The sequence below is a fragment of the Sminthopsis crassicaudata genome, chromosome 6, assembly GCF_048593235.1.
Source record: "Sminthopsis crassicaudata isolate SCR6 chromosome 6, ASM4859323v1, whole genome shotgun sequence".
Classification (NCBI taxonomy): Eukaryota; Metazoa; Chordata; class Mammalia; order Dasyuromorphia; family Dasyuridae; genus Sminthopsis; species Sminthopsis crassicaudata.
In genome coordinates this window covers 165,414,887-165,430,044 of record NC_133622.1, presented here as the reverse complement: position 1 = coordinate 165,430,044, position 15,158 = coordinate 165,414,887, and the positions used below count along the sequence as shown (strand labels likewise).

General features: G+C 35.1%; 1 protein-coding gene across 2 annotated transcripts in view; it reads left to right on the top strand.

Annotated features, from left to right (window-relative positions):
• SLC4A4 (solute carrier family 4 member 4) overlaps positions 1 to 15,158 on the top strand; it is a 379,308-nt gene that overhangs the window by 159,388 nt on the left and 204,762 nt on the right. For both annotated transcript variants that reach the window (XM_074274439.1, XM_074274438.1), the window contains exon 5: positions 14,442 to 14,602. In XM_074274439.1, coding sequence (XP_074130540.1) covers positions 14,442 to 14,602 — 161 coding nt within the window. The remainder of the gene's footprint in view (positions 1 to 14,441; positions 14,603 to 15,158) is intronic.

Below are 15,158 nucleotides of genomic sequence, written 5' to 3'. Positions count from 1 at the left end.
TGAGCCTAGGCATTCCTTAACCCTGTTTATCTCAATTTCTTCACCTATACAATGTAATGGAGAAGGAAATGGCAAATCACTCAAGAAGACCCCCAAAAGGGATCCACAAACAGAGTAGGACATGATTGAAATCACTAAACAACAACAATGTGTATGTAAAAGCACATTTTATATATACACCTATTTATATTTATTTTTACATTTATACACACACACACACACACACACACACACACACACACACACACACACACATTGGTTGTTTAATTGTTTTCAGTCATGTCTGATTTTTTGACCCATTTGGGGTTCTTCTTGTTAAAGATACTGAAGTGGTTACTCCCATCTAGGACAAAGAGAACAAGATACTATTTCCTTCTCCAGCTCATTTTACAGATGAGGAAACTGAAGCAAAAAGGACTAAGTGACTTGCCCAGGATCACACAACTAGTATCTGAGATTAGATTTAGCCCCGTCTTCCTGAATTCAGGCTCAGCACCCTATCAACTGTGCTACCAAGCTGCCTAGATAGTTGGGGATATGGATATAGCTACATATATGGAGGTGCATTCTCTGTCTGTCTGTCTGTCTATCTGTTTGTTTCTCTCTCTGTATCTTTCTCTCTCTCTCTCTCCATCTATCTGTTTCTCTATTTCTATCTGTCTGTCTATATGCCTATCTATCCATCTATCTGATCTTATTTCTCAATATCTCAGTATCTATCTATCTATCTATCTATCTATCTATCTATCTATCTATCTCCCTCTGGTATAAAAATAAAGAATTAAGTTGATGTAATTCATCTATCCAGAAGATAGGATTTATTTGGGTTTTACATTGGGCCTTGTAATATTATTGGTGTGCCTAATGGTGAAGTGCAATTTGCGTATTTTTGTCTGGATTTGAAATGTCAGTTATAATTTTCTCTTTAGAAAGGGCTACAGAATCCCATGATCTCAGAATTAGATCTCAAAGGTCATTTAGTCCAACCAGTACTGATTTGAATGAGCTCAGAATAAGTCCCAAATGCAAGTCAGCTCCCTAAACATTCCCCTAATAAATGGCCACTCATTCTTCTCTTGAGTGCTTCAAATGGTTATTTTGGGGATGCTTCTCATTTTATAGACCATTAGGTGGCTCCGTAGTGCATAAGACACTGTAACTCATGTCAGGAAGATCTGAATTCACCCCCAACCTCAGACACTTGCTACTTGTGTCCTCCTCTGTTTCTCAACTATAAAAATGAGGATAATAGTATCTACCTTCCAGGACTATTCTGAGGATAATATAATATTTGTAAGGTGCTTAGAAACAGTAACGTGCTGTACAAATTTGTTGCTGCTGCTGCTGTTAGGAAGTTTTCCTTGTATCCAGGCAAAATCACCCTCCCTATAGCTTCCACCCATTGCTTTTTCTCTGTGGAGAGGAAAAACCCTTCAAATATTGAAACACAGCTCTCATTTAACATCCCTCTCTTCCTGCCTACATATAGACACTGAGTCTTCATTTTTGCAGACTAAACATTACCAGTCCTTTCTTTTGTGACATAGTCTTCAGGTCCTCACTATCAATCACAGTCACCCATGTTTTCAGGATTTTCCAGGTTGTGAGTACCCTTCCTTGAGAATAGGAATTTGTTTTTGCTTTTTTTTTTTGGTATTTCCTGGCACATAATAGGCATATAATAAGTGTTTGTTGCCTTGCCTTGATCTTCTCAAAAGAGCACCCAGAACTGAAAACCCTGGATTTCAGGTTCAAATGGACCATATAGTATAGCAGTATCATTATTTTTCTAATTCTGTGTGCTATACTCTCCTTAATGTAACTTTGTTAGTTTTGATGTATTGATGTATCCATATTGTATTTAGGACTTATTCTGAGGTCATTCAAACCTCCAGATCTCTTTCAAATGAACTGTTGCCTAATTGAACCTCACTCATCTTATATTTGTGAAATTTGTTTCTTGAGCCCAAGAGTGGATCTTTGCATTTATCCCCCTTAACTTTTATTTCATTGGATTTTTCAATATTTTAACCAGTCTCAACTGGTTTTTCGGATTCCAGCTTTATCCAATTTCATTTGAATTTCATCCAGTAATTTAGATATTCCTCCTGGCAGCAGACTAGACTTAGTTTTGTTTCCCGTGCCTTCAAATAATTGATAACCATGTTATATGTGAACTCTGCTCATGGAAATGTGGAGTTGCTATACAATTCTAATTGGTTAGGGAGCAAAAATGTTTTTACTAGGAATTCATTCTTGCCTACTTGCTTATCCTAAAGAATTTGCATTTTTGGATGTTAATACCGTTATTTTTAACAATAGAATAGACAATCAGTAGTCTGTGTTGAAGGAAAAGGAGAAAGGAAGGAAGGAAGGAAGGAAGAAAGCTTAAGATGAAATATAGTGACTACATTAAAAATAAATATTCTTAATGTGATTTTCTTAAGAATATGAATAGACAGCCACTATTACTCTTGTAATTTCTCATCCATTTTCTAGATGGAGAACTAAGGAAAACAAATTGTTGCCAGGACAGGTCACGTAGTGGACCAGACACAGAACTCAGAATAGAGTTTCCCTCTGCAGATCATGTAACAAGTTAGAGAAGGAATCTAGATTTCTTTTTTAAAAAAATATTTTATTATTAATTTAATAATTATAACATTTTTTGATAGTACATATGCATAGGTAATTGTTTACAACATTATCCCTTGCATTCCCTTCTGTTCCGAATTTTCCCCTCCTTCCCTCCCCCCCCTCCCCTAGATGGCAGGCATTCCTATACATTTTAAGTATGTTATAGTATATCCTAGATACAATATATATATGTGCAGAACCAAATTTTTGTTGTTGTCGTTGTTGTTGCAAAGGAAGAATTGGAGGAATCTAGATTTCAAACCTACCCTTCCTTATATCAGAACTTGATTATGAAAATGCCAGAGAAAGTCAGACCTGGCTTTTCATTTTTCTTTCCTATAATAAATTCCTCTTGAGAATATCCTATTCTTGTTATTTTTAACAAGCTTTGCCACTTTATTTATATGATATTCTGATTCTGGGAAATCTAACTTTCTGGGTATGAAAATAATTTCCCCTCTCATTCCTAAACCAAATCTCTTCTAATTCCTAGCTTTGTGGAATTTAGGGAGAATTTGGTATGAATTTGGCTTGATGATATCTGGGGTCCTCGCCAACTCAGATTATTTTAAACTTTCTAATCTTGAAGTTGGAATGTAGTTTAGAGAGAATCCATCCTAACCTTTCATTTTTCTAGGTAAGAGTGAAGTGTTAGCATAAGAATGAACTCTGACCCATTTGTGAAGCCCAACAATTCTCCATTCTTCTTTAAACAACTTGAGATCAACTGAGACATTGGAGTACATTGGTATATGTTTAACAAAAAAAAATGTAGGCACTTTTAAGTTTAATATGTATTATTAGCATTTTCCCCGATTACTTTCTTAAATTGTTGCTGTTGTTTCAGTTGTGGCCACATTTGGGTTTTCTTTTGGGCAAAGGTACTGGAGTGATTTTCCATTTTCTTTGCTGGCTTATTTTTACAGATGAGGAAACTGAGGTAAATAGTGTTAAATGATTTGCCATAGGCTATACAACTAGTTAAGTGTCTGAAGTTTGATTTGAACTTAGCTGTCCCAACTTCAGGCCCAGCAATGTGCTACATAATCAAATAAATCAAAAAATTACAAAAACAATGAAAAGTAATAAATTAAATCCTGATTATTTGCTGTTTTCTGTATAAAAATGCCTTCAATATAATTTTAATAACCAGTTCCTTTTAGTTGAGAGCTAGAATGAACTTTAGAGGTCATTGAGTCAAACTGCTTCCTTTTGTAGCTGAAAAAAACTGAGGCTGAAAGGGCTAAGTAACTTTTTCAGAGTCACTGCTAGCAAATATGTTTTTCTTTATAGTGTTAATCTCTTCAACAACCACTTCTATAATTCAGTTGATTTCAACCTAGTCAATATTTTAAACTAGTCAATAATTCAGAGTAACCATGACTAAGTTAAGGGCCCTTAAAAAATGATGTGTTTTTTATTTAGATTTGATCTTGCCAAGAAAAGTCCACATTAAACCACAACACTGCTTCTTTTGTGGGATATGCTTGATCATGCTGGTGATTGCTGGAGTCCAACAATAAGGAGAATGGGCAGGACCAACAAGAAAGAGACAGTAAGAAAGGAGGTCTCTAAGGCTCTGGAATGTTCTTGTTTAACTGTTGGGAAGCTCAACCTTGTTATAAAGTCAAGAACCAGAAAACTATTTATGGGTCAGGATAACTTCTGAAGTTCTATCCGCTTCTGTGTTTCTACTTTTTTTGTATAAAAAAAAAAAAGGAAAGTCAGTAAGACAGGAGAAATCTGGTAGCATTTTTGAAGTTAAATCTAATAGGGCATTTATAGAGGAATGGACAAGAGGTATTTAACACGAGAGTTCTGTGAATTCCCTTGATCCATAGATGTCCCTCTTTTAAATATTTTACTATTTCAGTGTCAGGTCATTAGAATTTTCTAGGTACTCAGTGAAGTGACATTAATTGTAATTAACTAATTTAGTACTGTTGGAGAAATATCTGTGGCTCAGAAAATTTTTCAAGGTGGTCTAGATAACATAAAGGAAACAGAAACAAAGTTTGGTCTTGTTTTATTTATGGGTTAAAGTCATCCATAAAGAACTCTTTTTTTTTTTTTAAAGCTAGTGTTTCTGATTTATTTAATTTAATTATTTTTCCATTTCCCTTTAAAGGTTTAATTTGTTTTCCATTTTTTAAATAGCGATAATTAACATACATTTATTTTTCTCTCCCTCTGACCTTTGCCTTTTACCCTGGAATAAATAAAGAACAAAATTCTTTTTTTTAGCAAATATGCTTAGTTAAGCAAAACAAATTTCCCTAGTGACTATCTGAAAAAGAATGTCTCAATCTGTGTCTTGAACTCATCTCCTTTCTGAATTCTAATAACCTCTTAAATGAGTAGGTCTTAAAGCATCAGGACCTTAATGAAGCCATCCAAATATAAAGTTGTAAATTGTGACTCTAGTTGGACTCTTGCCAAGCTCCAGTCATGGATTGGGTTGGTCTGCAGAGTCTGGAACAAATGGCATCTGTAATTAGCAGCATTGTTTGTACTTCTCCATTGAACTTACATAATAGAACCTTAGAATCTGTCTAGTCAACTTGTGTAGAAACAACAGTACTCTCAAAAGCAAAGTCATCATTCTGCCTGTGTTTGGACACCTTCAGTGATGGGGGAGCTCACTATCTCCTTGCAGAAGCTATTCTCTTTATGGAGAACTATAAGCATTAAGAAGTTTCTCCTGAAATCCAGTCTATTTTTTGCAGTTTCTATCCATTTCTTTTGAATACTTTCTCTGAGAAAAAAAAAGCATCCATTAATAGCAATGATAGTTAACAACTTTGTGATTAGTTCCAAATTGCTAGTGTTATAAACTAGCTATTGTTCTTTTGTCAAGGTTTGGATTTTTTAAGCTACATGATAATTTTTGGGTTTGCTATTATCATCAGTGTAAACTTTCACATATCTTGCTTAGAAATGAAAACTACAATCAAAGCATTTATTTAGGCAGAATGGGTTAACTTACTGCAAGTGAGGGGAACCAGATCTGCCTCTTTCTCTGTCTCTGTCTCTGCTTCTCTCTATCTCTGTCTCTCTCTGTCTCTCTTTTTGTACACACATCCCTCTCATAAACATACACTATTTTTTTTCTATACCAGATAATAAAAGGTCTGTGGTAGTTTTTGGCAAAAAACTTTAGCTCAAATGATTTCTCCAAAAGAGATGAAGGCAAATCAATATAATTAATTATGTACATGACACATTGCATGTAAGTTAATGTTTTGCAGTATTTCTTGCCATACTAAACTTGAAAATTCAAAAATTCTTAAAAACAGCATTGACCCATTAGCAAACCAGTATTGGCTTCCATGTTGGGTTTAATGAGGCACTAACTGGTTGGCACATAATACATTATAAAAATTTTATCATGTGGTTGGATTTTGTTCTTGTACAAAGAAAGATCAAGTCTGTTTTCCATTATAAATTGCAAATTTCCATTATAAATCACAATTTGAATTATGATTCATTATAAAATGAATCACAATATAAAATTAGAGGCCTTGAATTTTCTTAATTATATTTTATCATATGCTTGCTAATTTGTAAAGCTCAAAAATGCCCAATGGTCCCTGTTTTGAACATATTAGTGAAAATCTATTTGGTTGGCAGACCCTTGATGTGCTTTAAAATGGGAGATACTTTATCAAAGTCATTCTGAGACCTTGAGATAAATATTTATTTTCCTTTTGGGCTTACCTCTAGATATGGCCACATTGTAATTATATAACATCAGGGGGAAACACCCTAATATTATTTAGCAAATAATTTCTTTGTTATCTAATAAGTACTGAGATTTGAGGAAACATAGACTTCTTATTGAGAATATGTGGTAATTGCCATACAAACAGAATAATGGCTTTTTAATATGCTCTGCAATGAAAGATTTTAGCTAGTTTTTAATAACAGAAGAAAATATGCTCACAACTTATTTCCAGTTATTTATTTAGCTTACTTATTGATTAATGTAAATAGGTCTCCTATCCCATGTAGCATTTGAAATGCACTCATGGGTCCAATTCTGGTATGAATTGTTGTTGTTCATCCTTAGTTTTTTTTTTTTTTTTTTTTGCTGAGATAATCAGGGTTAAGTGACTTGCCCAGAGTCACACATACAACTAGGAAGCATTAAGTGTCTGGGAGCAGATTTGAACTCAGGTCCTTTTGACTTCAGGGCTGGTGCTCTATCCACTGTGCCACTTAGCTGCCCCACATCCTTAGTTCTTGAAGACTGACCAATGAGATCATCTGAATTAGATTTGGCTGAGGAGCTTTAACTTGTTCTATTTTTCTGACCTGAGCTGGTTTGCTCCTTCTTAGAAAGCCTGGTCTCACTCTCTACACAGGAGCTCCCCATATTGGTGCCAGACATAGCTTAGACACCCAATGGCCTCACTCAAAACTCAGATTCGGAACCCTAAACTCATGAGCTCAAGTGGTTCATCAGCTTCAGACTCCTCCAGGAGAAAGAAGCACCAACGTGAACCATCTCACTTGGTCCAATTAAAGCTTCTAATTAGAACTTGTTGACTGATTGAATTCAAATGCAATGAAAATTTTCCATTTCTCTGAATATTTTTTTTTTCAGGTCATTGCCACCTATGCTATTAGATTGCCATCCCTCAATGAAATTGGCTTTAGAACCTCCCAGTTTTTGTGATTAACCATCCACAAATACCCCTAGACAATCTACCAAACATGTTAAAGTGTCTTTCATCCTTTTAATGTCACGGGAATGATATTATTTTCATTATTATTAACGGTTTACTGAATCTTGTGTGTTAGGCATTACATTAATTATATGTGACATAGAATTAGAATTTATATTCTAAGGACCTGTCTGGTACTGAGACTTCAAAAGGCTATTTTCTGTCTACAGCAGAATATTGCGCTGGAGGGTTGTATAAATACAGAGGGGTCAGAAACACAAGTCAGCTGATAGTGTATGATTTCTAGATTAGCCTTCTATTTTTCTAAAAGTTATTTTTTTTGTAAACTACTGTTGTTGGGTTCAAGACCTGTATCTGGTGCGTGAGGTAGGCGTGATCCAAGCAGGTTACTTTATTCCTCAGTATACCAGGCAACTCTTAAAGCTACTAAATTTCAGGAGTTACTGATCCCAATTGGTAGAGGGAACTTTCTCATTGGGAGTTCACTTTACTAGTAAAATCTCAGGTCCAGAGCAAGTATATATGTTACTTTTAATAAAAACCATTGTGATTCTTGGGAAAACTTTTCACTGAAAGTACAAAATGCTTACCTTATAGAATACAAACCAAATATTCTCAGTGAAAACTGTCACAAGGGGAAAATTCATGAAATAAAAATTAATAAATAATAAAATATTTATTATTATTATATGAAATAAAAATATTCATTCAACTGGTACAATTCTAGAGTATTTCTGGGCTCTTGAAGTATCAAATCCTTTTTTTAAAAGATGTGTCCTAATAGCAGCCACTTAAGTAACTGCTGAATTATTAGCATTTTCTTACAAGAGAAAAAGATGGTACTTTGGTGTTGGGAAGTCAAGAAGAGGATGTTAACTTGAATGAGAGAGGGCTTGGAGCGATAAGAAAAGTGGGTCAAGAAAAGTGACTCTTTTCCAGTGAAAATCTTTGGCATGATTGCCAGAAACTTAATTCATGAATTAGGACAATTTGAAATTTTCAAACCAGCCCGTGTGTGTGTGTTCAGAAAGACCATTTTTGAAATCCAGCCTCAAACATTGCTTGACCTGCTCAAATCTAGTCTCAAATATTCACTAGCTAGATGACCTTGGGCAAATCACTTTAATCTGTATTTGCCTCTGTTTCCTCCTCTGTAAAACGGGCATAATAATAGGATCTATCTCTCAAGGTTGTTGTGAGAGTCAAGTGAAATAATAATTGAAAAGCTTTAGTACAGTGCCTAGAACATAGTGTTATATCAATAATATCTATTATTGTTATTGTTATCATATAAAACACAAACAGAAATAAATAGGGATAGGGGCTGAACCTGTTATTTCATTGACATAAGGAATTCCAGGATTGAGGAAATTACCTAAACAAAGCAAGTTGGTACCTTCTCTCTAATTTATTTAGAGAATTGCTAAAGCATCATGAAATTAAGGCATTTGTCCAAGCTCACAAAGCCATTATGTATCAAAGGGGAATCTTGAAAGCATATTTTAGCTTTGAGGACAGCTCTCTAACCACCACACTATGCAGCCATGCAGTCTATCTAAGAGGAAGCAGTGAATAATCCATAAAGGATATATTTATTTAGCAAAGATGGGAGCAACTATTTTTAAAAACTGAAATAACACCACAAAGAGGGAAAATAGATGCAACAAAATAGAATTTGCAAATCAAATTCTGTTTCTTTCCCTCAAGGCTTTCCCACACATGGATGACAGGTAGCAAAATAGTTAGCTGTCAGTGAAATTGAGATGCCTTAGCCCCTCCACTCAGTTCTCTCCCCCAGACAGGCCCACTGCCCTCTATTATTAATCCTTGGACACCAAATGCTTTGAATCATATTCAGTTCTTTCCCTAAAATATAACATTAAGAAAATTTCTCTCTAAAACACCACTGAATCACTGTACTTTTTTTTTTTTTTTTTTTTTAAAGAGACCTTCGATGCATTCTTTGAAATAATAAATTGTGGAACCAGGGCAAGGATGACCCATTTGATATTTATAGGTTTAAAATCATCCTAGATTTCAAGAGCAAGTCTGAAATAAAGTATAAAGAATCTAAACTAACAAAAGTAAAAAATTGAGACAAACTTTTTTTTTTTTTTTTTTTTTTTTTTTTTGCTTTTTAAACACCAACATTTTTGTTTCTAGTTAAGAAAAATAATGACGAATGTCACAATCCCTGTGCTTTAATTATTATTCTTTCAGGAAAAAAATCATAGTATCAGGTCAACTTTACTGCATCTAACCTCCATCTGCCGCTTTCAGTTTTTGAGCAAGAGGGCCAGGTTTGAGGTATTGAGGATTCTTTCTGAATCTTGTGGAATTTTTACTCTGATGAAAAAGGCAGCTAAGTATAAAGGAACCTCTGACATGAGGAAAATCTGCTTTTTTAACCTCTAGGTCAAAGTGTTCTTATCCTGGAGTCTGAATTTAAAATTTTCAATATGTTGATTCATATGTTTTAATATCATTGACTTCCTTTGTAATCCTATGCATTTTAATTTATGCATTTAAAAAGACTCTTCAGAGAAAGCGTCCTTAGACTTCAGTTGACACTGCCAAAAGGGTCTAAGATATAGAAAATGGTTAAGAACTCCTGTTTTAGACAATTTATTATAGGTTTCTTTGAGGTAGTCTTGTATAGTGGAAATAGCAGTGAAGTTGGGAGTCAGTCAACCTAAAAGCATTTATTAAGCACCTCTTGTGTGCTAGGCAATGGATTAAGTACTGAGGATTATTAAGAAAGAGAGAAGACAAGATATTCATGATTTGTTGGGAAATTGGAGAGTTAGGTTAGAATCTTGATTTTTTTCTTTACTAGCTGTATGACCTTGGATAAATTAACCTTTGGAATCCTAGTTTCCTTGTGGGATAAAATAGGGATTAAAATGTTTGCCTTCTTCATCACATTATGTAAATGAGAGTTATGATTTTTACTCATTGTCTTGAGAAAGGGCAATACCCAAATATTACTATAGGGTTAATTTTTGGGGCATTCTTTGTATCTTCAGCTCTTAGTATAGGTAGTGACACAATAGGTACTTAATACATGCTTGTTGATGACTTGATTTTATTGTCCACTTTCTAGCAGTATCTACTTCATTTCCATAACTATAGTAGTATTATTAGTAGTAATAACTATGTAATGGTAGCAGCAACAGTAGTAATAGCAGAAGTTGTTCAATTTAGGATTTCAGTCTTTCTGCCTTTTTTTGTATCTTCAGTTCTTAGTTGATTTGACTTGACTTCTTTGGGATTGACTTGATTTCATTCTGGTAGTTTTATATTTCATTTATATGATATCAGTAGTATTAGTTGTAGTAATGGTAGTATTAGTAATAAATGCAGTAATAGTAATAATAGTAGTGGTAAAAATAGCAGATGAAATAGCAATAGTATTATAATAATGGCAATAGTAGTAATGGTTATGGTAGAAGTAGCAGTAGTACTAGTACTACTAGTAATGATGGTAGTGATATTAGCAGAAAGAATAATGTTGTTACATTCATATAGCACTTTAAGATTTGCAAAGTTCTTTATACATTTTCTCATTTGAGCCTTAGAATCTCCCTGTGAAATAAGTAATCTTATAGATGAAGAAATTGGAGATCATAAACTTGGCTGGTCATGAACCCTTATTCTTATATCCCTAATTCTATTTATTGCAACAACAAATCTCCTAGGCCTACTCATTTACCCCAACTACACAACTCTCAATGAACCTAGGCATGGCTATTCCTCTTTGAATGGGAACAGTAGTAATAGGAAATAAGGGACAAGAATAGGGACTTACAACTAGTGAGTGCCTGAGACAGAATTTGAAACCAAGTCATTTTACTTCTGAGATTGCACTCCATCTCCATTTCTCCCTTGCCTTTTATAGAAGGGGATGTATATGATACATATGATATTGACCATCTTTGTTCAGTCTCAGATTACTATTAATTTCAGTTTCATTATTATGAAATTCAGCAATTCAGATCCCTAATTCTATATATCTCTGAGATTTTAGAGTTGAATTCTCATTTTACAGTTATGTTCTAATAGTTATTAGCTGGGGAGGGTGGTGGGTACTGGAGAATGGGAATAGTGTCTTAGGCAGAGCTGCCTCTGATCTCTGACCTTTGTCCTTATGGCCAGCAAGTTAGGTGAGTGTTTAGTTTTTTCCTAGGTAAACATTTTTCAATCATTAAACTGCTGGGTGAAGAATGTAGAAAAACAGGATTTTTACCCCCTTAATCTTTTCTTGTGCTTTACGGAAGACCTGGAGTTAGAGAAGCAAAAGTTTGTTTTTTGTTGTTTTTTGTTTGTTTGTTTGTTTGTTTTTGACCAACATGAAGGAGAAGATGGCACTGTTTTTACCCTTTTTTGACAGGATGTCCAGCCTCACGTGTGCTCAGTTTCTCTTTTCCATTCTGTTACTGTATTGCCATACATTCTCAGTGTGGCACATTTCACACAATAAGGAAACTTTTGTAAGCTTTCAAGAGATTTCTTTGTAGAGTTTATGTGTAGACCATTGGAAAATCAGTTTTCTTTACCACAGATCTATTGCTCTATGGGCCAGATGGACTTCTATAGACATGGAGAAAAAAGTTCCCAGCTGGATTTCTGGAAATGCCATACTTTAGGGTCCACTTATACTAGTCTATTTACTGTTCCCTTTTGCCTGGTCCATCTTCCCCTACTCACTTCTGCCTTACAGCCTCTCTGGCTTCCTTCAGCTACCAGCTTTTATAGGGTGATTTTTGGGGGGCTGATTTACCCATATGTTTGGGCCTTCTCCTCTGAGGATGTCTTTCTTTTGGTATGTATATTTCTTATAGTTATTAATATATTGATTAGAATGGAAGCTGCTTGAGGACAGGGATGTTTTTTTTTTTTTAATTCCCAGTGCTTAACACAATGTCTGGCACCTAGCAGATGCTTGTTGGTTGATTGATTGAAAATAAAAGGGAAAAAATTTCAGCAGGGGAACAGCAGTGGATGCGACTGAGTTGGAGTCAGGAAGACCTGAATTCAAATTCTCCATTAAAATCTTATTAGATTTAGGTCACTTAGTGTCTCTGAGCCTCAATTTCCTCATCTAAAATTGGAATAATTATAACATTCACAACACAATGATATTTTGAGGATCAAGTAAGAATTTACATGTATATATAATTTTGGGGATGGTTCTCATTTTATAGACCATTTATAGACCATTAGGTGCTCCACAGAGTAAACATAAACTAGAGTTCTCTTGTAAAGCTATAATCTGGTACTTTAAAGTAAATTTTTATCCTAGAAAAATAAAAATAAAACATGAAAAAGCCCATCTTCAAGGGCTCACACTAGCACTCACTCCATATATTCTACACTGCTACATGGCCCAGGTCCTGAAGTTGTGGAAATTTGGGACAAAGACAAGGGCGGTGGAATATTGCTGATGAACTGATGAACTATTATTAATATAAAATATTTATTTGAATTCCACAACATTTCAAGAATTCTTATTTTTATTTGTATGGGTTTTTCCATTCCAATCTGTGTTGGGTAAGGAAGTAAACAACAATGTCAACAAAAATGTGGATTCATGAAGTCCTGAAGAACCAAGATGAATATTTTAAAAAAACACCAAAATTTATGATAGATATTTGTCCTCTTAACTGTGGGTTCTCCCCAAGGCTCTGTCCTAGGTTCCTTACCCCTCTCTCTAAACTTTCTTAGTGACTTTATCAGCTCCCATAGACTTAATGAGTCATGCAGATGACTGATAGATCCATACATCTAGCACCCTCAGTTCTCCTCTAGCTGCAATCACACACCACAAATTGCCTATTTGATATTTCAAAGTGTATGTCCTAGAATAAACTCAAATGCCCCCAAAGAGCTCATCTCTCTTTCCCATCTCAGTTCTATTCCCGACTCTTCACTTTTATTTGTCCCACATGATCAGCCAGTTGCCAAATCTCCGTCCATATCATCTCTCAGATCTCACCTCTTATCTCTATTCCCTCAACTACCACCTCCTTTTCCCTAGATTATTGCAACAGCATTCTAATTGTTCTCCATGCCTCAAGACTCTAACCAGTTCTTTGTATTTCTTCTATATATGCTACCACAAGTACTTATTGTCTTTCCTATTAGTTTATAAGCTACTTGTGAGCAGTGACAATTTCATTCATTCTATTTGAATCCCCCTCTCCTAGCACAGTGCTTGACACATAGTAGGCACCCAATAAATATTTGCCATTCATTGATATGTTCCTATATGTGTCCAAAATTGCATGGTCAGCATCCCACTGGACACCATTATCTTCTCATCCACCATGGCTTCTGTGCCTTAGTTGATACTCTATATGAGTTACTGTGGCAGGAAAAAAAAAACTTTGGGCCCTAAATTTTACTGATATACCTCTCTAAATTTAAATGGGTTGATCCACAGGGTAAAGAAACATATTTTATTTATGCACCTGGACTTGGATGTGCTTCTGGCTTGACTGGTAGAGCCAAGTTGTTTGTACTTCACTCCATTTTAAAGGAATAGCCCTGTTTATGATGGTGTGCTGGAGAACAGTATTAGGAAAAGCATCCATCTGAAAGTGTCTCTAACATGCTTATGAAGACAAACATAAATTTTGTGATCCTTGTGTTGTACCTGTTTTCATCCTACATAAAATTTTTCTCTAAAGTCAAAGTTGAATTCCAATTTTAATAAGTTTTTCAAGCATATTGTGGAAGACTAGTATGAAGGTAGGATACTATGTGTAGAAGATAAGAATTCCTTTATTTGATCCTTGAATGTTATAATAACAAAAGGTCATAAAGAAGGTCCTTAAATAATTTTGTAGTGGAATAATACCTCAAAGAAAGAGTTTTTTTTCTCCTAATTTTTTACCTTTTTTTTTGCCTCAGTTTCTGACAGAGAACAGAAAAGTAGTTTAAAGAATATTGGTTTTGTTTTTCTGTATATCCTCTTTCCTGTTTAATTCCTTGAGTACTAAGAAAACATTTAAAATTCCTTTGTAATGGACATTTTGTGGGTGCTTGAATTTGGAAGGGAACCTTCCTAGGGTACCCATAGCCTTAATTTCTTTTCACTGGTCTGCTTTCTCCTAGATGGATCAAGTTTGAAGAGAAAGTGGAGCAGGGTGGAGAGAGATGGAGCAAACCTCATGTGGCCACATTGTCCTTGCACAGTTTATTTGAACTGAGGACATGCATGGAGAAGGGATCAATAATGCTGGATCGGGAAGCTTCTTCTCTACCTCAGTTGGTGGGTAAGTATCATGCTCAGGTGATCTCCTATTTTTCTCCCTCATACTTTGAGTAAATGACTTCTGGCAAAAAATATAGCGAAATATGTTTTGAGGGGCTCTTTTTGCCTTGGTTAAATTGTGAGTTAGAAGACTGGAGTTCTAGACTTGTGTCTGCCAGTAGTACTACATGGTCGTCATTCATTTCACCTGGTCTCATGAGAAATGCATCAGAAACATCTTGATAGTACTGTGTGAGGTCAGACGAAGAAGGGTTCTTAACCAGGAGCAAGGAGGAAGGCTTCATAAAGAAGGGGGCATTTGAAATCAGCTTTCAAGCACAGGAGAGGGGACAGAGGGACATCCCGGGCAGATCTCCTATAAGCATTTGGTCTCTGGATGGGATCAAACTGTATGTGAACCAAACTCTCTTCCATAACCTCTGTGATCTCTGGTTCTGAGAACTCACTACCACCCAAGGCAGCCAGATTATGCTTCTTTACATTAACTTAAATCTGTCTTCTTTGTACCTTCATCTATTTTTCTTAATTCTTACCTTGAATACAGAGAGAACACTGGT